General features: G+C 41.0%; 1 protein-coding gene across 1 annotated transcript in view; it reads left to right on the top strand.

The window, feature by feature from the left end:
• Window positions 1-746: 746 nt before the first annotated feature.
• The window catches only part of SP4 (Sp4 transcription factor), a 29,037-nt gene continuing 4,988 nt past the window's right edge, over window positions 747-24,795 (top strand). Inside the window, exons 1-5 of the mRNA XM_080338673.1 lie at window positions 747-1,345; window positions 2,003-2,103; window positions 2,575-4,135; window positions 23,893-24,121; window positions 24,361-24,560. Coding sequence (XP_080194799.1) covers window positions 1,339-1,345; window positions 2,003-2,103; window positions 2,575-4,135; window positions 23,893-24,121; window positions 24,361-24,560 — 2,098 coding nt within the window. The 5' untranslated portion in view covers window positions 747-1,338. The remainder of the gene's footprint in view (window positions 1,346-2,002; window positions 2,104-2,574; window positions 4,136-23,892; window positions 24,122-24,360; window positions 24,561-24,795) is intronic.

The raw sequence follows: 24,795 nt of genomic DNA, 5'->3' as shown, positions 1-24,795 counted from the left end.
CTCCCCCCGCCCGGCCCTCCCGGCCTCTCCAGCCCCCGCCGCCGGCTGACGGCACCTGCCGGGGAGCAGCCCCCGCACCGCCCCCAACGCCCAACGCCCTCCCTGCGCATGCGCCACCTCCGAGAACTACATATCCCGGCGTGCCGCTCGCGCCCGCCGCCGCGGCTGAGCCAATGGGAAAGGAGAAGGCCAGTTCCCGCCCCCTCGCCCGCCGCTGCTGGAAATATCCCCAGCAGGTGCGCGAGAAATCCATGGGCCGCCCGTCCCCCGTGTCCCTGCGAGCCAGGCGCGCAGGCAGAGGCTGGCTCGGAAGGCTGTTACAAAGGAGTAGCGGAGTGAAGGGGAGGGAATAGGCCTCAGCTTCTGTGTGGAGATCACGGGGGCCTCTTCTCTTCCTGCCTCTATCGGCCGAGACGGGGAAGGGGTGGGGGCCGCCAGCGGGGTCCGGCGCGGAGGGAGAAAGCCTCTCCTCAAAGGAAGCTGCGGTACGGCTTCCCGCGCGCTGTCAGTTAGGAGCGCGCGAGGCGGGCAGATGCCACCCGATTGGCCAGCCGCTGCGCGGGCCCCCGCCTACCCCTCGCCGGATTTGCTGTCGGCCGGCGCGCGCGCGCTGTCAATCAGCTCCCGAGCCGCGGCGGGCCGCAGGCAGCCCGAGGGGCTACGGCCCGGCCGGGCCCCGCCCCACGGCGGCCGGGCCCCGCCTTCCGCCTGCCCGCCCCTCGCGCTGTCAAGAGCGGCACGAGCGCGGGAGCCGGGCCCGTCCGCCCGCGCCGTGGGCAGCCGCCGCCCCCGCCCCCACCCCGAAGCGCGCGCCTCGGCAGCCACGCCTCCTCTGGCCCGGCGCGCGGCCAGAAGAGGAGGAGAAGGAGGAAGACGAGGGCCCGGGCCTGCCCCGCTGCCTGCCGGGGCCGGGCTCCCGGGGCGCCGCGTCCCGCCCCCGCCCCGCCTCCTCTGCCTCCGGCGTGGGGAGCGCGGCTGAGGCGGAGAGGGGCGGCCGAGAGGCTGGCGGCTGGGCTCGGTTTCCTGCTCAGTGGGCGTCAGTTGGGCCCCGGCGGGCCCCGCCCCCGCTGCCGCTCGCCCTCCCTCCCCTTCGCCGCCTGGCCGGCCCGCAGCTGTCACTCAAGCCGGCGGGGCTGAGGCCGGCGGCGGCGGCGGGCGGAGAGAGAGGCAGCTACGCCACAGCCCAGCGGCGGCCATTCGTGGAAAAATAGGCCGTCCCGCTCCTCCCAGCTCCGGCTGCGACCGGCCTTCTCCCCGCTACCCCCACCCCACCCTCCGCCTCCTCCTCCTCCTTCTCCTCCCCCCTAAAGCGGCGCCTCAGCGGGGCATTAATGCGGGATGAGCGGTATGTAACCCCCTCCCTCTCCCTCCTGTGCACACCCCTCCCTCCCTCCGCTCCTCCCTCCACCCTTCATCCCCCCTCTATCCCGCCCTCCCGGGTTCCCCCTTTTCTTCCGTGCTGCTCCCCCTTCTTACCCCCTTCGTCTGTTGCTGCCCCTCCACCCATCCGCACTGCTTCCTCTTATGCCCCCTTTCTTCTGTTCCTCCCCAGCCTGTCCCTCCGACTTGCCTCCTCCATTCCCCCTTTCTTCGCTTAACCCTCCCTCCTGTGCACATCCCTCCCTCCTTCATTCCTCTTTTCCTCCCTCTTTCCCTCCCATGCACAGCCCTCCTCCTGCCCCCTAAAGCATCGACGGCCACTGAGTGGCCGTCGATGCTTTAGGGGGCAGGAGGAGGAGGAGGGTTGTGGGTGGTTTTTTCCTGCTATCTCTGGGAGAGGAAACCAAACCTCCCCTTTCTGGGTGTTAACTCTCCAGCCCCCATGGGTTGGGTTTCAAACCACGTTTCTTAGGACTCGTTCTTTTGTAATAATGATTTCCAGTGTTGTTTTTATGAAGAGGTAAAGGCGGCAAGCTGGGAACCAAAAGGGATATGCTCGTAGCTTTTGTTATTGTATAAATGAAGGTGAATAATTAACCTGTTACACTTGATATTTTTGCAGATCAAAAGAAGGAGGAAACTATGCCCACAGAGGGAGAGAAATCTCCCGAGGCAGAGAATAACAACAATAATAATAAAAAAGGGAAAACTGGAGGCTCACAGGTAAAGCACGCATACCCAAATAGGGAAGCGCCTAAACTATTAGCATTTAAGATTAAATGTTCAACTAATAGCATTTCCTGCTCAGGGCATCTTTCTTTGGGTTGGATGAAACATAGTTGGTTGGGTGCAATATTTGGTTTTTGTAATTGCATTTTGCAAGGATCAGCTGCTTTCCATGTAATAGAAGCACTTTAACTTTTTTCTTTATTTTAGAGGGGGAAAAAAAAAAAGACTGTATTGAGGATGCAGTTGAGCTCCTGACTGTCACATATTCATTGATAATTGGGAGGTTTATTTTTAAAGATTATTTACAGAAATACATACTTCCTTTTTCAGAGCTGTATCACATTGGTCTCTGTGCAGAAGCACTTTTTTTTTTCTGCTTCCTGTGTCAACCTTAGTGCTAATTTCTAATGGTTCGTACTCATGCTCTTCTCCTGAATCTGTTCTGTTTTCTTTCTTAATGGATAGGATTCTCAGCCTTCACCTCTCGCTTTGCTAGCAGCCACTTGCAGCAAAATAGGAACTCCGGGTGAGAATCAAGGAACTGGACAGCAGCAGATTATTATAGATCCAAATCAAGGTTTGGTGCAGCTTCAGAATCAGCCACAGCAGTTAGAACTGGTAACAACTCAGCTTGCTGGAAATGCTTGGCAGCTTGTGGCTGCTGCTCCTTCTGCTTCAAAAGAAAATAATGTTACTCAACAAGGATCTTCCGTTGCCTCAAGTGCAGCAAGTCCCTCCAGCAGTAACAATGGAAGTACATCTCCTTCAAAAACCAAATCAGGCAATTCTTCTGCAACTAGCCCTGGACAATTCCAGGTAATTCAAGTACAAAATCCAAGCGGTAGCGTCCAATACCAAGTCATCCCACAGATTCAGACAACAGAAGGTCAACAGCTTCAGATCAATCCATCTAATACTACTGGTCTACAAGACATACAAGGTCAAATTCAGCTTATTCCTGCAGGGAATAATCAAGCTATCCTCACGGCTGCGAATAGGACAGCTTCAGGGAATGTTATTGCTCAAAACCTAGCAAATCAGACAGTTCCAGTCCAAATTAGGCCTGGTGTTTCCATACCGCTGCAACTGCAAACTATTCCTGGTACTCAGGCGCAAGTTGTAACAACGTTACCTATAAACATTGGTGGGGTAACCCTGGCACTGCCTGTGATAAACAATGTGGCAGCTGGAGGAAGTTCGGGTCAAGTTGGCCAGTCTACTGAAAGTGGAGTTTCCAATGGAAATCAGCTAGCGTCTACGCCTGTCACTTCTGCCTCTGGTAGTACAATGCCAGAGTCTCCTTCCTCATCTTCCACCTCCACAACCACTGCCTCAACATCTCTAACTAGCAGTGACACGCTAGTAAGCTCTGCAGAAACAGGCCAGTACACAAGCACAGCAGGCAGCAGTTCGGAGCAGACAACTGAAGAACCTCAGTCAACTGCTACAGCAGACTCTGAAGCCCAGAGCTCCAGTCAACTTCAGTCCAATGGACTTCAGAATGTCCAGGATCAGTCAGGTTCCCTTCAGCAGGTCCAAATCGTAGGTCAGCCTATTCTGCAGCAGATACAGATCCAGCAGCCTCAACAGCAGATCATTCAGGCCATTCCCCCGCAGTCATTTCAACTCCAGTCCGGGCAGACTATACAGACCATCCAGCAGCAGCCTTTGCAGAATGTTCAGCTGCAGGCAGTGAGTCCAACTCAGGTGCTCATCAGGGCTCCAACTTTAACACCTTCAGGGCAGATCAGCTGGCAAACTGTACAGGTTCAGAATCTGCAAAGCCTTTCAAATCTTCAAGTTCAAAATGCTGGGTTACCCCAACAACTAACCATTACCCCAGTGTCTTCAAGTGGTGGCACAACCATTGCCCAGATTGCACCAGTGGCTGTTGCTGGTACCCCCATCACTCTGAACGCTGCCCAACTTGCTTCAGTACCTAATCTTCAAACAGTAAGTGTTGCCAACCTGGGTGCTGCAGGTGTTCAAGTTCAAGGAGTTCCTGTTACCATTACCAGCGTTGCAGGTGAGTGGTCTGACAGTTTTGGGTTTGTTTGGGTTTTTTGGTCATTGGTCAGTTTGTTTTTCACTTGTGCAAGAATACCAGACTGTTTTAAATTAATATTTTTTTTTTCCCAGGATTTTCCGTAGTAAATGTTAAACCCTTAACTGTGAGGAAATACTTTATACTTACCACTAAAATTCTTTTTTTTTTAATAGCTGACACTTCTAAACATTGAGCTAATATCACCAGTTGTGTCAATTGAAATTGAACTGTTTGTATTTGATAAAGTATCCTTAAATGATCCTGTTCTCCGTCTTGTTAAAGACTTGTAGGTTTTGGAAATTAACATGAGACTTTACTGTTAGATGTTTGATATGTTTAAAAAACAATAACAAGCTTTTTCCAACCAGGCAGTATTCCTGGTCTCTGCATGGGGGATGTAGGATAAGAAGAGTGACAGCATGTGAACTGTGGTATCTTGTGTCATGGCATGCATTTGTATGGAATTGTTGATTGTATTCTGCACTAACTCCTGAAGTTGTTCCCTTAGAAGTTTGAGTTCTGCAAATAGATTGAGCGAAATAAGGTATGATTGTGTGCAGCATGGTTCCTGTGACTTTTTTAAAAAATAAAAACAACTGGTAACTGTACCTCAGTACTTGCTGATGAACTTCTGATATGTATGATGAAATGCCTGTTTGGTTATGCTGGTCTTAATAGTTGGGAAAGGAGCTACTAAAAGGCTCTAGACTGGATAATGGAACTTAGACCTAAAGTAAATTCTGTGCCAGGTCTCTGTAGTGTCCCAGAGGGGCAATTCTATATGTAAAATTTGTGTCCTTTTAACATTTCAGGTAAAACTTGATTTAGGGGTTCTCTCTGCCAATTTAATAACTGCTTATGTGACCTTGGTTTTATTTCATACAAATAAGTCTTCTGTTGTAGTAGTTAAAATAAACTATTGTATTAACAGCAATCTGACTATAGATGCAGGTTTTTAGTATAAAACTGTAAGAAAAACCTCATGTTCAAATACTGTCCAGTCTGCATAAACAAATGTTAGTATCATATTGACTCTTAATTTTTTATTTTTTTTATTTTTTTTTTTTTAATTCTATGCTAAGATGAAAAATGCTTAACTGCGCAAAGCATTGTTACCTTTAGTTGAAACACATTTCAGGAAATTACATGTAGTTTGATAATGAGAAATCGGCCTGTGGGATAATTTCATTTGCCGTGGTACTCTTCAGCACTTGAATGGCATGTTGAAATGCTAAGAGCTGGGTTGGATGCACTAAACCTGGCTTACATGAGGAGTGTTACAGAAATGTTAATCTGGGTAATCAGAATTAAAATCTTGACCTTGCATTTAGCTCTAATAGTTCAAAAAGAAGTGTCAGTTAGGTGGAGCTGTGCAGGTGCTAAATGTCTTGCAGTCCAGTTCGCCTTGGAAAATGTTTTTCTTAATGGGAAGGTACTGGTTGGCTACTGTTGTTAGAAGTTCCTGCTTTGCTTGGAGACTCTTCATAGGAAGTCTGCTTTGGGAACAGCCTAGGTTTGAGGGTTACGGGAAAAACCTTGCTGCATGCATTTTTATTTTTTTTTCTTGCTTAGTAATAGTGTACAGCTGTTTAGTCCACACTAATAGGTATTAGAAAAAGAGATTCTGAATCTTGTCTGCTCAGTTATTTTGGCTGCACATCTGCTTGCATGTTAAGTCTTTTGGAAAATAAAGAGATTGAGATTTGTAACTGAGGATGAAAGAAGGGAAATGAGTCATAAGTATCGTCCTGGAGAAGCCAAGCCTTGTCATACAGGGTTCATATGTTAACTAAACTGAAGCTCTGTGATCGTTGAATTCCTCTCCTCCTTTTTTTTTTTCTTTAATTCAGGTAGGCCTTATGGCTGTTTCCACAGCACTTATAATTTTGTGCAAGCAGCAGTGAGTCCTCCAGCTTTTTCTCCATTCCTTTGTATTTAAGGTATTGTTTTTTTCCAGGGCTTCTCAAGGTTATAGAGAAAGAACAAACTTTGAGAATGTGAGAGATTAGTTATGATTTCTTTCTCATATTTATCTTTACTTTTCTCCTGTGAAACTTCCTGATGCCATGTTTTGGGAATAGGAGACATGGCAGCATGGAAAGCAGAGTGAAGAGCATGGTGTGCAGCCCTTAATATTATATTAAGTACCCAAGGAAAGAGTGATCATGAAATAGAAAATTATAAACATGCTAAAATCTAAATGTTGTTTGCCTGTTATAAAGAATAAGCTGTTTTGATCAGAGCTATCAACTTCCTTGGAATTTCTGGGTTTTATTTGAAATATTTTTTGCTATTATTGTCACAGGAAGCCTTTTAAAAATAAAAAGCACTCTGTTACCTAAACATCTGCCAAATGATATTTCCATTCTTTTTCTGCTGTACCTAAGCTTGTCAGTGTGAACTCTTTTGCACATTATTTGAACTCTATAGAAGTGGATCATTTGTTACACGTGAGCCCTAGAAATAGCTGTTAGAAATGAACCGTATGGAGGATGTCCAGAAAGTGTCAGGGAAAAGACTGAAGGACTCATCCCATGAATTGGCTTAGGTGCACTAACTTTGTTAGAGGGACAAAAAAAAAAAAAAAGGTTACTTTGTCCTTTAAGCAAACCCAACTGATCAAGCCAGCTGAGTTGCAGGAAAAAGAAATTGCAGTAAGTGTTTGTCTGAAAAAACTGTTATTTTACTTGAGTGGTGCTTATCTTCCATCAACATTGGTTTTCATAGTTGTTTCTACAATGGGATTATTTAGTAATAACTTTTTCTTAGTTTTTCAGTAGCAAATAAGATAGTAAAGAACTCTAAGTGCAAATAACAAAAATTCTTAGCTTAAAAATTATTATGGGAGTGTTAAACTATAGAACTATTTTGGGAAAGTTTTGTTTGTTTGTCTTGTCAAAGAGATTCTAAATTCCAGAAGAGACAACTTTCCCATTGGGAAGAAAAACATTTAAAATCTTCAAGTAAATATTGTATTTTGGTCTGCTTTTTATAACCTTTGCAACCAGAAACTTTGAGTAACAAGGTGTATCCCCTGTATTGTAAACCATGGTAAGTATTACACCTTGAATTTTATGTTGTGTGTGGTCAAAAAGCAGGACAAAGCAGAGAAATTCTCACACCCTTTAACTTTCTGGCCTGAGGGAAACTCATTCTATATCAATATTTCCTTCTTTGGAGATATTAAAAAGGTGTCTGGACATGGTCCTGGACAACCTGCTCTTGATGGCCCTGTTTGAGTAGGGTGGTTGGACCAGATGACCTCTGGAGGTCCCTTCCAGTCCACATCACTCTGTGCTCTGTGATTCTGTGATTTTTTTTTTTTATTTTTTTTTTTTTTTTTTTGAGAAGATGTACAAGGTGTCAGTCAAAGGAGTAATTAAATGTACAGAAGAAAGCTGGATGAGAAGATAGACACCAAGTATCTGAGCCTTAAAACTAGATCTTTAAGCAATTATTTAATTAAAAGCTAATCAAGTAACGGACTACATAAAAGGAACTGTGTTTACTTGAACATGCAGGGATCTACAAATACCTGCCTTGCTGTGTGATCAGTACTTGTCATGGCCTTTAAGCAACCTAGTTCTGTACAAAGTAAATGGTGTTTCCCCTGTGCTGTGTGAATTGTTGTTTAATACACGATTCCTTATGGAACACGATAGCCTTTAATGTCAATATGTGGTGACTTCCTGACGTTAGCCCGTATGAGCTTGGGGACAAGCCTTTTTTCAAGACTTCTGCTGTGATAGCTGTAGATACAAGTTCAAAGGATTCCTGTCCTCTCAGCCCCCTATCCCCTTCTTAAAATAAGGTATCATTTAAAGCTTATTTTCAGGCCCTTTTATTTGTGCAGATGTGTTAATTGACAACATGTGTCTATGTGAAAGGATCTTGTCTTGGGTTTAATGGTTTTAAGAAAAATATATTGTTCATAAAACCATTTCCATTTAGTGGACTGTTTCTTTGTCCATCAGCACATTTGGCTTGGAGTATATTTGTTTTAGGAACAGCACAGAATGTGAACGTTTGTGGATGCTGAAGAATATGCGGTGGGATAAAAAGAGACAGGTTAAACTGTGTTGAAATGCTGAGTATTAATGGCTTCCCTGTAAAAGTTTTGTGTTTTGCCTGTAGGTTTCCTTTCACTGGAGCCTTCAGAAGAGGTTGCAAGCTTGTTCTGAAGTTGTTCATTGTTTTTGCTTACAGTGGGAATCTAGTGGTGGTGGTGGAAAGGATGTCTTTTCAGAATAATTCCCTGTTCCCTATGAAAAAAAAGGAGTAATAGATCAGACTTCTATCTATCTTACTTAAACATCTTGAAGTATTTTCATTGTGTCATGATGAAGGTGGTTCTCTCATCCAAAAGTGTATGAAAGACTTTTGTTTTAAAAATAGTGAAAAATGTTACTTTTATATATACTTGTCCAAGCTTTGTTAGTTGTGTTAGGCAAGAGTCACCAGATTCCAGCACCTTGCAACTCAAGTTCAAGCCATTTTGTTTAAGATGAATGGTGACATGGCCTGAATTATGGGGAATTTGGAGTTCATCCACCAGAATAACCTGGAGGGATTCCTTTTGTTCAGTGGAACAGTCTGTTGCCTGACAATACTGGAACTGGAAAGTTTCAAGTCTTTTGCAGGGATGTGCTGTGTACCCTAAAACAGTTACTAATGACAATGAAGGCCAATACCAAGTGTATTTATTGGAGGCCTTTAAAAACATAATGAACATTGCACTTCTGTTTCATACTTTCTAGTAATGTGAGTTACTAGGGAATTCTTCTCTTTGACCAGCGACCTGCATTGCACTACTATGAGTAGTTATGCAATTTGTCAGTACCTCCAGGTCTCCTCCTGCTTTCTTGTGCCTTTTTTCATTTGTCTTCATCTGACTTCATCTTGTCTTCAAGCCTTTCTCTTTCCTTCTTTAGTAACTCTTCTTGTGTGACAGTCACTAGTTCTATGACTTGCTGTTCAAAGACTGAAGACATCGTTTAGATATTACTATAATTCTAGTTCAGACTTTGCTGAGGAGTTTGAAACATTGCACCAAATTCTTCAAACAGGAGTAAAATTATACGTAAGATTAAATACATGTAACTAAGGCATAGTGACTGGAAAAGGGGAAACACACCCAGTTTTCAAAAGGGTAAAAGGGAGGACCCTGGGAACTACCAGCCAGTAGCCTCACCTCTGTGCCTGGTAAGATCATGGAACAGATCCTCCTAGAAGCTATGTCAGGATATGTGGGTGACAGAGAGGTGATTAGAGACAGTCAAAACAGCTTCACAAAGAGCAAATAGTTCAGCCTTCTACAATGGAGTGAGTGTGTTGGTAGATAAAGGAAAAGCAGCTGATACCATCTACCATAACTTATGTAAGGCCTTTGCCATGGTCCCATGTGATAATATTGGAGAGACAAGGATTTTTGTGGATGGACTATTAGATGGATAAGGAATTGACTGAATGGCTGCATTTAAAGACTTGCTGTCAATGGCTCAATCTATTGATGGAGATCAGTAATCAACGGTGTCTCTCAAGGGATTGCATTGGGACCAATACTGTTGAATATCTTTATTAATGACATAGCAGGATTGAGTGCACCCTCAGCAAGTCTGTGGTTGACACCAAGCTGAGTTGTGTGATTGACACACCTGAGGGACAGGATGCCATCCAGAGGGACCTGGACGAAGTGGGCCCATGTGAACTTCATGAGGTTCAACAAGGACAAGTGCAAGGTACTGCACTTGTGTTGAAACAGTCCCCAATATCAATACACACTGGGTGACAAATGGATTGAGAGCAGTCACGTGGAGAAAGACTTCGGGATATTGGTAGATGAAAAATTGGATATGAGCCAGCAATGTCCGCTTGCATCCCAGGAAGCGTATCCTGGGCTGCATAAAAAGCTGCAAAAAAAGAAGCGCAGTTAGCTGGTGGAAGGATATGATCCTCTCCTTATTGTCTGCTCTTGTGAGACCCCATCTGTAGTACTTTGTCCGCTCTGGAGTCCCAAGTAGAAGACAGACATGGACCTGCTAGAACGGGTCCAGATGAGGGCCATGGAAATGATCAGAGGGCTGGAACATGTCTCCTCTTAAAGGATGAGGGAGTTGGGGTTGTTCAGACTGGTGAAGAGAAAGATCTGGGGAGACCTTATTGCAGCCCTTCAATATACAAAGGGAGCTTATAAGAAAGACAGAGATACTTTTTACCAAGGCTTGCCTGTAGTCACAGGACAAAGGTCAGCAGTTTTAAACTGACAAAGGGTAGGCTTACATTGAAAATAAGAAAGAAATTCTTTACTATGAAGGTGATGAGATGCTAGAACAGGTTGCCCAGAGAAGTTGTCAATGCCCCAGGCCCTGGAAGTGCTCAAGGCTGGGCTGAATGGGGCTCTGAGCAACCTGGTCCCTTGGAAGGTGTCCCTGCCCACAGGAGGAGGCAGTTGGAACTAGATCTTTAAGGTCCTTTCTTACCCAAACCATTCTATGATTCTATGAATATAAGAGTCAAAGGTGTTTCTGACCTTGTCTGATGCTGCCTGCAGGTGATGCACGCAAGAATAATCTCAGATTCTTCCCACCATTCAGTGATTTGCATCTCAAGTCTTCCTGAGACAGAAGTGGGATCACTTTTTTAATATATATTTAATGATGGATTTATTTTCTTCCATGAATTTGTCTTTTTGAGGCTGTGTATATTCTTTACATCTTCAATACTTGTCTGTAAATTGTGTCTTAATTGTTGTGTATGACACATATTTATTTAATGTTCTCAAACTCCTGCATTGTGAAAAATTATCTAATTCACCTTTATACGACTTACGGTCTGCTATTATCTATCACATAAGCTAGTTAGTGAGTGAGGGGTAGGTGCTTAGTCTGAAGTCCTAGAATATTACACTTGTGTTGTTGAATGAAAAAAATCAATTTTCATGACAACATCTAACCTGTGGGTCTCCTTCCTCATGTTAATGGAATAGTGAGTATGTGTAGAAGCAAAACTCAGTTGTGTAGCTGGTCAAGGAAGGATGCCTGTAGGTGGTAACAAGGTGAAAAGAGCTTAAAACAGCCACAGTATATACAGGCAACCTGGCAAATGTAAATACCAAGGGTGGAAGTCAAAGGAGCTGAAGGATGGTTTTTGCATGTTTTTTGTTTTTTAACAACATCCAGTGTTTCCCTGGATGTCCATTGTCAAAGAAGCTGCAGCAAATACCTTGAAAGGAACAAGCTGCAAGCTATGGAGTCTGCACTAAAAAGAGATAAGTACAAAGAACTGAGCTACTTTCCACAAAACCCAGAAAAAATGCAGGAGTTTTTCTTAGTTTGTTTTACTTCATAGTGTGTTACTTAGCATTCTGAGGGTGTAGTAGGGAGGAGTGTAGAAATTTAGTATACTTTTTCTGAAGTTATGAAAGGTCACTTATAAGGGCTCTCACGTTGCCTTGAGCTGACAAACGTTGAAGAACCACAGTGTTCTACATATTGTAGCACTGCTTCAGAGTAATTGTAGAAGCATTTAGTCTTCTATTGAAAAAATTGCCTTGTTTGTGGGATTTTCTTAAACTGAAATTCAAAGTAGTGGTAGAAACAGTTTAACAACAAACACTGGTGAAAACAAATGTTTGCCTTAGTGATGGTAGCTTAAAAATAAAATATCAATATACTGTTCCTGACCTTGATGCGTAAGGAATGCGCAGTCCACCTGTTCAGCTAAATTGCCTATGGAGAATAGCTTGGTAAAAATGCCTCAGTAAAACAAGCTTTTTCTGCCTGGCCTTTGAGTAGCAAGGCATGACTTCATCATTAATTCTAGATAAAATAGGAAGGAGAAGCATTTCAAGTACCAACTTTGCTCATGATTGTCAAGTGAAAAAGGTTTCTAATGAGCCATTTCTATGCTTTTACCTTGAAGAATTAAATATATATTCATAAAACTTCAAAGAAGAGTGTTAGTGAAACTGTATTTCCCTGTTAGAGTATGTATGTGGTCTTCTAAAAATGCTTCATCAATACAGGTGCACTGTCTGAGAATATCAGGTTTTGCCATCCTCTCTCATTCGCTGTTGTCAGAAATTGAAGCATATAGAGCAGGAAGTGAATTGGCTGAACTTTCATGTTCAGAAAACATCAGGTGAGCAAACTGAGTCATCTTCATCAGCCTGCTAGCATTTTATTATTTTTCTTTTAAGGGTGCTTAGATCCATACTAAGCCAATCTTCTTGTTCTTCTGTTACTGCCTGGGGTGGGGGAGCGGTGGGAAGCATGTTCAAAATCTAATTTCAATAGCTTCCTTAGTGTAACTTAAATTATTAAGTACTTGGTTTCTCATTATTTTGGTACTAATAGATAAATCAATTATTACTGTTTAAATATATTAAAAACGTTTAGTGACAGTGGTGATTATTGAGAAATCTAACTAGAAATGTCGTTCTAAGGGAAATGTTAATTTCAAGTATAAATAATGTTATTCTTGACAAACAACTACATTTTTCAATGGTCAGTAATTTTAATGAACAATCTAGTTAATAAAAGTTGTTTCATTCATATGATGTAGCATATTAGTTTTAGAAGTACTCAGGGCTACATAAAAAAAAATATGTAATTTTTATAATGAATATTTTGCCCTTGTCATGACACTTTGACCAAAACAATAGCTCTGGACACCTGCAGTCTCCTGAGAAATGTGTCAACTCGGCACACACTTAGGTTACTTTGGACTATAGTAATATGGATTTCTATATGCATCCATTCTTAAGAATGGAGTTTCGAGTAAAATTTAATACTACTGACAGTGTCTAACAGTCATATACCTTAATCAGCTGGTTATTGGTAAACCATGTTATCCCAACATGCGTTATTAGTCTTATTAGATTGGCAGACTAGTAGCATTTTGTTGTAAAGAAAAAATGATCAGTTAATATCCTTCTGCCAAAATGAACTTGGGATACATGTAAGGTACAAGTCTGACTTTCCTTAGTTGTAGAGTAGTTTCAAGTGATGATGTGACCACTTTTCCCTTGAGCAAAATACTGAAGTCTAAGAAATACGGGCCTTGGTTGTCTTGTTTCTTTGGTCATCAGGAAGTAACTGACTAAAACATCACACTCTTCAGTTTGTTCTGAACCAAAAAGGAGGGCTGGGTAAGATTAAACATAAGGTTTTATAGGGATAACAATGTTACAGAAGAAGATGGCAGAACTTCTAAGAGTTTGGGTCTTGTAGATTTATATAGTCCTTCTTTATATGGTCCTTAGGGAGCAATCTGGACATCCATAAATCCATGGGTCTGGATGGGATGCACCCACAGGTGCTGAGGGAGCTGTCTGACGCCATTGCTGGACTGCTCTCCATCATCTTTGCCAAGTCTTGGGAAACGGGAGAGGTGCCTGAGGACTGGAGGAAAACAAATGTTACTCCAGTCTTCAAAAAGGGCAAGAAGGAGGACCCGGGTAACTATAGACCGGTCAGCCTCACCTCCATCCCTGGGAAACTGATGGAACGACTTATCCTTGGTGCCATCTCAAGGCATATCAGTGATAAGAGGGTCATGAGGGGCAGTCAACATAGCTTCACCAAAGGGAAGTCGTGCTTGACCAACCTCATTGACTTTTATGAGGACATAACAAGATGGATGGATGATGGCAGAGCAGTGGACGTGGTCTACCTTGACTTGAGTAAGGCATTTGACACAGTCTCCCACAGCATCCTCACAGCTAAATTGAGGGAGTGCAGTCTGGATGATCGGGTAGTGAGGTGGACTGCGAACTGCCTGAAGGGAAGAAGCCAGAGAGTCATGGTCAGTGGGGCAGAGTCTAGTTGGAGGCCTATATCTAGTGGAGTGCCTCAGGGGTCAGTACTGGGGCCTGTATTATTCAATATATTCATCAATGATTTGGATGAGGGAATAGAGTGTACTATCAGCAAGTTTGCTGATGACACGAAACTGGGAGGAGTGCCTGATATGCCAGAAGGCTGTGCTGCCATCCAGTGAGACCTGGACAGGCTGGAGAGTTGGGCAGGGAAAAAATTAATGAAATAGAACAAGGGAAAGTTTAGAGTCTTACATCTGGGTAGGAACAACCCCAGGTTCCGGTATAAGTTGGGGAAAGACCTATTAGAGAGTAGTGTAGGGGAAGGGGACCTGGGAGTCCTGATGGACAGCAGTATGACCATGACCCAGCACTGTGCCCTTGTGGCCAGGAAGGCCAATGGCATCCTAGCGGGTACTGGAAGGGGGGTGGTTATTAGGTTGAGAGAGGTTCTCCTTCCCCTCTACTCTGCCCTGATGAGACCACATCTGGAATATTGTGTCCAGTTCTGGGCCCCTCAGCTCAAGAAGGACAGGGAACTGCTGGAGAGAGATCAGCACAGGGCAATGAAGATGATTAAGGGAGTGGAGCATCTCCCTTATGAGGAAGTGCAGAGGGAGCTGGGTCTCTTTAGCTTGGAGAAGAGGAGACTAAGGGCTGACCTCGTTAATGTTTACGGATATATGAAGGGTGAGTGTGATGAGGATGGAGCCAGGCTCTTCTAAGTCACAACCAATGGTAGGACAAGGGGTAATGAGTACAAACTGGAACACAAAAGGTTCCACTTAAATTTGAGAAGAATCATCTTCTCAATGAGGGTGACAGAACACCGGAACAGGCTAACCAGGGAGATTGTGGAGTCTCCTACTCTGGAGGCATTCGAGACCTGCCTGAACGCCTTCCTGTGTAACCTCATCTAGGTGTTCCTGCTCCAGCAGGGGGATTGGACTAGATGATCTTTCGAGGTCCCTTCCAATCCCTAACATTCTGTGATTCTTTTGTAATTCTATAATACTTATCTTTGTTGGTCCTTGCCTGATGAAGGTTGTAACAAAGTTACACATTTTACATCTTTACTAAACAAATTAGTCTTTGTATTGGTTAGCCTATCTACTACTGTTATAAAACAAAGGCTTGTGTCTCATGTTTAGTCTTACTCTAAAAGATCTTTAAAAATGTTTTATGAATCTTGTTTTTCTTGATAATAACTTTTAATCACCTTGCCAGTGTGTGGTGGGTTTGTTGGTTGTTTTTTTTTTTTTTTTAATTCGGAATAAATTATCAACTGCTATTCAACTAACCTAGTTTTAAAGTTGGCTATCTTCCTTTCTGTTGAAAGGATTTTCCATTTTCCATGTATGTACCTGTTCAATAATCCCTCCTGTGCACAGAGACATATTTCTTATCTTGATCAATGTGCAGATAACATTTTGTATATCCAAAATGTTTACTTACATTCATGAACATTCTAGTCAAGTGTAAAATATGTGAGCTAGCTAAACTGTAGTCAAAAACCCCCACAAAACCCAGCCAAAAACTCCCCACCTTCCCCCCCCGAAAACAGAGTACTGAAAGCTTAGCTTGCATTTTTTTATGTCAACCTCCTTCTGTCCTTTCAAGATTAGACTATTACTATTTCCATGGTAATATACAGAAATTGAACGGAGATGTTGAAAAACACACTTCCTGAGACCAGTATTTTAGTTTCCATGCAGCGGAAGTGGGTAAGATAGGCATTTGAATTTTTTTTTTTTTTTTTCTCTGTTACAGTTTGTCATGTATTGAGCTTCTCTCGTCAGACTGCCGAGACTAACAGCCAAAAAGTTTTGTTTGAGTCCTGTCCCCATTCCAGAGTTAAGTGGAAGAGCTGGAAAAAAGAACTGGGCCATGTGTTTTGGCTATAAGCAGTAGAATAACCTGAAAGTTGGGGCAGAGTGATGGGCTAGAGGGAGATGTTCCATTAAATTAAACTTAAAAAATTCACTTCCTTAGATCTACTAATACGGTTCATGCAGTGTGTCTGACGTTCTGCAGCACAACTAGTACTTAACTTTTCAGTTATCTCTTTGCTCCAAGGTTCAAAGCACAGGGAACTCCTTGTATTCATCTGCAGAGAAGTGTTATTGAGCACTCATCCTAAATACACTTTTCTTTTTGATTGTTTTTTCAATGACAATGAAAACCAGGGTTTTTTTGTTTTGGTTTGTTGTTTTGTTTTGTTGTTTGTTTGTTGGGGTTTTTTTTGTTTTTTTTTTTTTGGAAGGGTCTTTTGCCTTAACAGTAGAATAACAAATTATTTTTCTGATTCCAACTTCTTCTTTAATCACTTATAAGCTGATCATATTTTCTTTCCATTTGAAGCCACAGCATCCAGAACAACCAGAAGCATTGCCCTACTTTGACTGAAACCTCTATTTGGTTGTGCAAGACTGAAGTTTGTGAAACTGTAGCTCCTTAGCTGATTTTTATGTTGTTTCTGTATAGGTCTTTCAGCGTTGTATTTGTAGTAGCTCTTTCTTTTGTTTAATAAAGTAATAAAAAGAAAACTGGCTTTCAGCTTAGTGAAAGATACTACCAGCTGGGAAAACTTCTTTGCTGTCTCAAAGTACTGAAGTGACTTCAAGTTGTCCTAAACCACTTGGGTAAAGCATCACATATTTGAAAAGTCATTAAAATACCTGCATGAAACTTCTTGGGCATTGTTTTGTCTTTGCGTTGCCAATAATATTCTTGCACAAAATGAAAAAGACTTCAGGGGTTTTTTTGAAGGTGTTTAAAACCTTCAAACTTTTTACAGCCTTAACTCTTTTACTTTTAAGTGGTATTTTTCGCTGAAGTTAGGCATAATTATGATGCTCTTCAGTAATTTTTGAACACACCAAACCATTTGGCATAGGAAGCTTTTGGAGGAGAGGGTAACAAGTTCTTACAAATCTTGTCAAACTTAGCAACAGGCAAAAGATCAAAAGGTAGAAACTCGCTGCAGTGTCCCTGTAGGAGGTAGAAAAGACAGATGTCTAGTTGATGCTGCAGTTTGCACTTTAAACTTTCTGCTCGTAGTACCATCTGGATACAATGCTGTGCTGTGATAACCCGTATTTCTTGTAGTAGCTGGGTGGGTCCAGTTCATTTCTCTCCTCCAAACTGTTATTCTCTACAGAATGTGTGTCCTTGCATCAGCCCTTGTAAAGTTTCTCTTCTGAGGAATTCTTCCTCTGTCGTGTGGTTGTTTCTTCACAAATCCTTATAAACCACTACTTCAGGTTAGAAGAGAAGGCAGACCTCTCTGCGTACCATTTAAGTAGCACTGAATTGCATAATCTTCAGTGTAAATACCAAAATTCAGTGTTGTCTTCACATATATTTAATTTTAAGAGATGATTTGCATTTCATTTTTCAGCATGAAACCTCCTTCCTAGTAGATTTTGTTTGGACAAATGTGATCTCTGAGTATACTATTGGCACAGGCTTTTTAAAAATTTTAAAGTCTTGGCTATATGTGAATCAAAGTATTATATTTTATTAAACATATAAAAATCTATTGATATAAATATATATATTATAAAAAGATTAAAAAGTAAAAATTATTTTATTATAGATTGTCTGCATGTCATTGTGGAGAAAGAATTTTAGAGTAAAGGATATTTGCAAGCTGACTGCATTTGATGTATGCGGGGGGAGATGAAAAATCTCTTTTATCCCATTGCTTTGCGTGAGTAAGTTATTGAGTAGGTGAGCTGCTGCACCAACTCTGATGCTTGTAGAGCTTTGGAACTCTATGGACTGTCATTAACGTAGCTGTCCTTTAGTAATATACATGGAATTATGGTTGTCTGTTGCAACCTTCTCTCTCATTTTTAGAATATGCAGTTGAACAAATTTTCTTTTTTGCAACATCAGCCACTCTGTCCCTAGGTACATTTTGCAAAGTGTTCCTCAAATTTTGCAATAAGGTGTGTGCTACTGAGATAACTCATTAGTGCTATCATCTTTTTGACTGCTGAATGCTGGTTGCACAACACCAACAGGAAATCTATAAAAATTGTTCTGGGGAACTGAGTACCAGAAACTAGAAGTGTCCTTTTGTTAGTCTTAAATTTCTCTTCCTTCCAAGATCCATTTCTCTAAAGCCTGACTTCCATGATTTCTATGGATCATGAAAGTTAAGTCTTTTTCTTCCCTTTTTGCCCTATTTTCCTCAATGAGTAGATGTTCATGCTTTGCATTCAAGGTGAACAAGAATAGGAATGCAAATGTAATATGTAGTAAAAGGAAACTTGTTTTGACTTATGATGGATGGCCAAGCCTAATAACCATCATCTTCAGTGGTCAGTCACACTATAGGAAAATACTTCCTAGGTACTATGCATTAGCTTTCTTTAATTATCCAGGTGGTGTTATGGAAGTTATTATTTGCAAATTAGCTTTGAAGCCTACAATTGATTGATAGAGATAGTATTTGACTTAATAGTAATTACTTGAAATTGTTGAGTTTTCTTACATGAATGTGTTACAGATTCATGTGTATGATAAAGCGCATATGAGTTGTAACTGCGAAGGTGCAGTTTTACTGCAAAATTGGGAAACTGAGTGATGATTTTGTTAAGAAAGTTTCAGAATTTCTGGAAATTACTATTAAAGAAATCCTGAGAACCTGAGAAAAACTCTTTTTCTCTTCTAAAAGCAGGTGTAAATGTGCAGTGACTACTTTGACAACTCATATAGAATAACATAGGTGAACTGAAGTGTGACTTTATTCACCCATGTAATGATTTGTTTAGACCCCTTTCTGAAATCTGTGTTGAAACATGAGAGCTCTTGTTACTGAAAGGTTTGATTATGAATGGTATAGTGATATCAGGTCTCGTGGTTTGGAGTATGTCAGCAAGATATAATGACAAGTGATTTCGTGATTGTAGCAGAATTTCTGGGAGACTTTAAATGGCATTTTAATGCCACTAGTAAGAAGTCATAGGGATTGTTTTTAATAGGTCTTTTTTCTCCACCTAGAAAGTGTCAGGAGATCCTTCTGTTCCTGTATAGATAACATTATCTCAGCCACCTGTTTTCAAAATAGGCAGGGTTTGTTCAAAGAAAAAAAGCTAATTTGCATCTAGATCGTCTCTATTGAAAAATTCTTATTTTTATATATTTTTAGAAGTTGCCCACATTTAATTTTGGAGGATACTGACAAGCTCATATCAACAACTAAGTTTTCTCAGTATCTATTCTTCAGTAAACTTGATTTAAGAAACAGTGAAATTCCTTTATCTTCCCTTAATAAGAATAAATGATGTAAATGTTAAAACCCTTAGTGATCCATAGTGGATTCTAGTATGTCATTTAAAACAATCAAAATCCCATACGACTCAAGACTATAGTAGGCTCCCTTTGTGATTTAGCCCAGGGCATGTTCTGTCAGATGATTTGTGAAAATTTTCTGATTATTTTCTTCAAGAGAAAAGATTTTTCAAACTAAAATTTTAGTCTTAAAAAGCAACAGTGAAGAATTTTATGTTTAACAAATTTAAAGTTATATAAGATGCTTTTCTTTCTATTCTGTATGCTACTAGTATGCTAGCTTGTTGGGATGATCTTTCAGGAGTTCAAAACAAAAATTCAGTCTTGAAATTACATTGTTGAACTTTACAGCATTTTCTGATAACCATGTAAATCTCTGGCAAAAAAAAAAATAAAATTATCAGTTGTATGCTTCCTTCAGTTACTTTTTTAACTCAAAGAGCAGAGATTTGCTTACTGAATATTGTGTGGTCTGGATCTTTAAATAAGGCTATTTGTGTGGTATTTTGAGAGTTTCAGAAACTTCTGTTCTGAATATAGTAAGTGGAATACAAGGGAAGTGGCTTTAAAATAACAACTCTGTGAGATTAATTTAAAGAAGAAAATCAACATTCACATTATAAAATGTAATAACTTTGTTAATGTCATCTAAAGAACAGTAATTTTATTACATTTGAACTGAAACCATATGGATAATGGAATTGTCTGCCTGAGCAACCTTACTTTTGACATTTTCTCTTTTGTATTTTTATTATCACCTTTACAGTTATTGTGAAGAATTTCTACTCGGGTATATCACTATATTATGTTTAATAAATAGATTAAGGTTGTAGCTCAGTACTGTGTATCCTCTTCTCCAAGATAGGGATGGTCCTCATATGAGGGAGGGAAAATTTGGAGCAGATAAAGTGTGTGTCAGCAGTAGTACTCAGTATTCTGAAGAAGTATTAGAAAACCATTGTGTAGTTGGCCATCTAACAACTTAGAGACTGAAAGTCAGTTAATATCAAATCAGCACAAATATCAAATGCTGAACAGGCTTCCCCATAAATGTGGATTGCTCAGATCCAGCAAGAGTTATGTGCTGGACATTCATCACTGTAGCGCTACTTGTGGAGTGAAAAATTGAGTCATCCTCCTCAGGGTTCATTTGCCTTAATTCACATCTTACTTGGAAAGCCTTTGTCTAACAAACTGGGGGAAAGTTGCACTGAAACTTGAATAGCAATTCAAGAAAATCAGAGAGAAAGGGAAAATTTAGAGGAAATGATGCTTTTCAACTGTGTTCAGATCACAGACTAGTTAGGTCCCACAACTTTTTTGCTCAAATAGGATGCTGTGACATGGATGAAGTCATCCCTCTAACTGACTGTAACGACAAAGGATAGTTCTTATAAATGGACCTGAAAACGTGACTGATAGTGAAAATAGCATGAGACTGCAGTAGGTGTGGCCATAGTATCTGTTATATCTTTAACTTTTGCAGCAACCATTATAATTTACAGTGATGCTCTGTGAATTAAAGGAGTTTGCTGCTTAGGTTTAACAGATGTGTGAGTGGTTTGTGCTCTGTGAAAGTCTACAAGCTGAGCAACTTCTTTCTGTTAAGTTAGTTACCTTTGGCTAAGCAAACCTGCAGATGGTTTTCAACACAAGCAGTCATGTTAAGATGAGCATTAGATATAACAAAAATTATCAGCTGTCTTTGACTCTGGCTATTCATAGCCCTTGGTCAGTGCTTCAGCAGCTTGACAGCCTGACAAGGAATTGCCCTTGGATTAGCACTTTGTTTGGAAGCTCTTGTGTCCTCTTCTGCCACTGTTAGACCCAAGTAGATATTACTGTTTGCATTTATACCACAGTGTTCTCCTTACCCTATCATATTCTCCCTCAAGGATTTTTTTGTGCATGCTTTTCTTTCCCATCAGAATATGGGAAATAAATTTATTTCCAGTACATAGCTATTCTGAAAAGAAAGACTTTGTTATGTCCTAGACATATGGAGGCTCTGCACTCAAGATTAAGCTTGTAATTCTTTTTCTGTGGTTCCTCCGCTGCAAACACCAGACTTTTTTAGTAATTGTTTGTTTGTTTTAATACCTATCTGTTCAACAGCAAGTGGGATTCAAATGTTATCTCTTCTGGGTTTGTCCTTATTATTTTCAGAGAACTGAGAGTACTTAGCATCTGTCAATATTTGTGGCCTTCTTAAGAAAACAAGGAATCTATGTTTATACTTATCTAGGCAGAGCAGGTGCAAATTCCAGATGGAAACCAAGAGAGAGAACTGGGAAAATTTGGTCAGTATTTCTGGTAAAAATAACCTTGTACTGACCAAGGCACAAGACAGTTTTATTTTATTTCCTGTAGCCAACAGTGGCCTGTTTGATAGCTGTCAAGTCACTCTGGGACAGTCTCTGTATATCATGTTCATTAGTTCTAACCTATCTGCATGTGTGTGGTGGTGTTCCGTGCTGTGTGTTGGATTTCATTTATGGCTGTTATCATGGCGTTAAACAAGATAGCATGTATTGCTCCTCAGCAATCACGTTGATAAAGTAGTCACTATCCCATGCTGTGTTATATATGAACTCACTTGTTACCTAGGCAGTTTAGACTTGAGAGAGTTTTCTTCTCAGTCTTATCCCCATTGATGGTGTCTCTTACAGATGCTTGAGAAGTAAATTGGAGTACCCGTTTGAATCTCTCTGAAGGGATTTCTAAGTTTTAAATTAATGCTTCAATACTTAGGACTTTTAAGTCTTAAAATATTATAGTTTATTCTAAGGATTTCCGGTTGGTCTTTTCCTCTTCTTTGTTGCATGAAGGCACTGAATTTTTTAAAATGGCAGCATCTAATGATATTTTGTGTCATCCCTGTTGCTGGCAGGACTAGCATTGAGTGTTGTCAGATTGCAGCTGGAGTTCATATCTCTGTGTCAGATTTAATTTGTCACATTATTTTCTTAGACCAGATAGTACTAACTTTTTAAGCAAACATAATAATACCCTGCTACTCAAGAAACTACACTTCTTGTCTATAATGGAATAGTCTCTAGTTTGTTTTAATATCAAGACAGTAATCCTGATTTCCTTTGATCAAGAAAGTCAATGAGATCAATGAATTTATGCAATGAAACTGAATTCGTAATTCATCAAGTCAGTCTTAGAATTCCATTTGATTCAGTCAAGCTGCTTTTCCAGTCTTCTGGAAAACATACTTCCTTCTGCAAAACAAAATCATAGAATCATAAAATATCTCAAGTTGGAGAGGACCCATAAGGGTCATTGGGTCAAACTCCCAGCTCCTTGCAGGACTACCTAAAACTAAACCATATGACCAAGAGCATTGTCCAGGTGTTCCTTGAACTCTGGCAGGCTTGGTGCCATGACTGCTTCCTTGGGTGCCTGTTGCAGTGACCGCCCACCCTCTCTCAGTGAAGAACTTTTTCGTAATGTCTGACCTGAGCTTCTCCTAATGCAGCTTCATCCCATTTCGTCACATCCTATTGCTGGTCACCAGAAAGATCTGCAGCTCCCCCTCCACTGCTGCTCCCTGAGGAAGCTGTAGGCTGCAATGAGGTCACCTCTCAATCTTCTCCAAGCTGAACAAGCCAAGCTGAGTGACTTCAGCTGCCCCTCCTAAGTCTTACCCTTGAGACCTTTCAGCGTCTTTGTTGTGCTCCTATGGACACACTCTAATAGTCTGATGGCTTTCTCATACTGAGGTGCCCAGAACTGCACACAGTGCTCCAGGTGAGGCCGCACCAGTGCAAAGTGGGACAGTTGCCTCCCTCGCCTGGCTGCTAATGCTGTGCTGGATGCACCCAGGAAATGGTTGGCCCTCTCAGCTGCCAGGGCACACTGTTGGCTCATGTTCAACTTGCCATCAACTCAGACCCCTGGATCTCTTTCCGCAGGGCTGCTCTCCAGCCTCTTGTCCCTCAATTTGTACATACAACCAGGATTACTCTGTTTCAGGTAGAGAATCCTGAAAAAAAACAACACAAACAAACAAACAAAAAAAACCCACACCAAACAAAAAAACACACAAAAAGACCCCCCACAACGCTCTGGTATGCTACCTTATTCAAGTCCAGTCCCAAAACATTTCTTTTTCTTTGTGAAATTTCCTTTCTGGCTCACTGTTGATTCAGGACAGATTGTAGGAGTGACAATTCTGTATGTACCATAAAGCAACTTTTTAAGTTAGCTAACTGTAGTTTTCTGAATGTAGATGTTTGCAAAGGTCATTAGAGAGATACTAATTGGCAATAGATTTAAAAAGCTTTCTGTCTAAGATTTTGTTTAATGTTTTGTCATTTATCTTAGTTTTTGAGAAAAAGAAGATGCTTGTTACACTAGTTCACATTTCTTAACAGTCAGTAATTTGCAGTCTTGTAGTGTTCTAATAACACATTGCATTAAACAGGGGCTCTCTAAGCTAGCAGGTAAGTCGTCTGGTAGTGCTGCAGGAAAATGGCTGGATTTAATATTTGGTTTGTGGCTTCCTTTAACTTTAGGTGGATTTTCATTCTACAAAACGTATGAAGTGTCTTTGTGCATTTCACTTATTGAAGTGACTAATAAAAGGTACCAATGCTTTCTTGTTTTACAGGTCAACAACAAGGACAGGATGGAGTAAAAGTACAGCAAGCCACAATAGCTCCTGTTACTGTAGCAGTAGGTGGCATTGCTAATGCAGCAATTGGTGCTGTTAGTCCTGATCAGATCACACAAGTGCAGCTGCAACAAGCTCAACAAGCTTCGGACCAGGAAGTGCAACCTGGCAAGAGATTGAGAAGAGTTGCCTGCTCATGTCCTAATTGCAGAGAAGGAGAAGGAAGGTAAATGTAAATTTTTTCAGTATGTATTTAGGCTTCTTATCACAGTTTGCCTTCACTTGGGCGTGAGGTTTTCTTATATTGCCTACATTATTTTTAATACTTTCTATTTCAAAGTATATTTATATATTTCTTTTTAGACAGGGGATTATAATTGTCTCTATTAGCATGAAATATTTTTCCTAATACTTAATAATATTTTAGAATATAATTGCTCACCTGTTTAAATTTGATCTTTTTAGAGGCAGCAATGAGCCAGGAAAAAAGAAACAACATATCTGCCACATTGAAGGATGTGGAAAAGTTTATGGCAAGACATCTCATCTTAGAGCACATCTGCGCTGGCATACTGGTGAAAGGCCATTTGTATGCAACTGGATTTTTTGTGGCAAGCGATTTACAAGGAGTGATGAGTTACAAAGACATAGAAGAACCCACACAGGTTGGTCAGCCCTTTCTGTGTACATAATAGAGCAAGTCTGCACCGTATTGGCCATAGCTAAACAGCAATATCAAAGATCTCACTTATTAGCATCTCTGAAAACTACTTCTAAGAGTAAATAAAGTAATTTCTAAATAGAGGAAGTAGTAGATTTCAGTTTTCATCAATGCAAGCTGACTGAAATCAAATAAATAAAATGAGATCTGGTCAAAATGTTCTTCTGTACCTGTGCTAG

This window comes from Nesoenas mayeri (genome assembly GCF_963082525.1).
Source record: "Nesoenas mayeri genome assembly, chromosome: 2".
Taxonomy (NCBI): Eukaryota; Metazoa; Chordata; class Aves; order Columbiformes; family Columbidae; genus Nesoenas; species Nesoenas mayeri.
The sequence above is the reverse complement of the archived record's forward strand: the minus strand, read 5'-3'. Positions and strand labels throughout refer to the sequence as shown.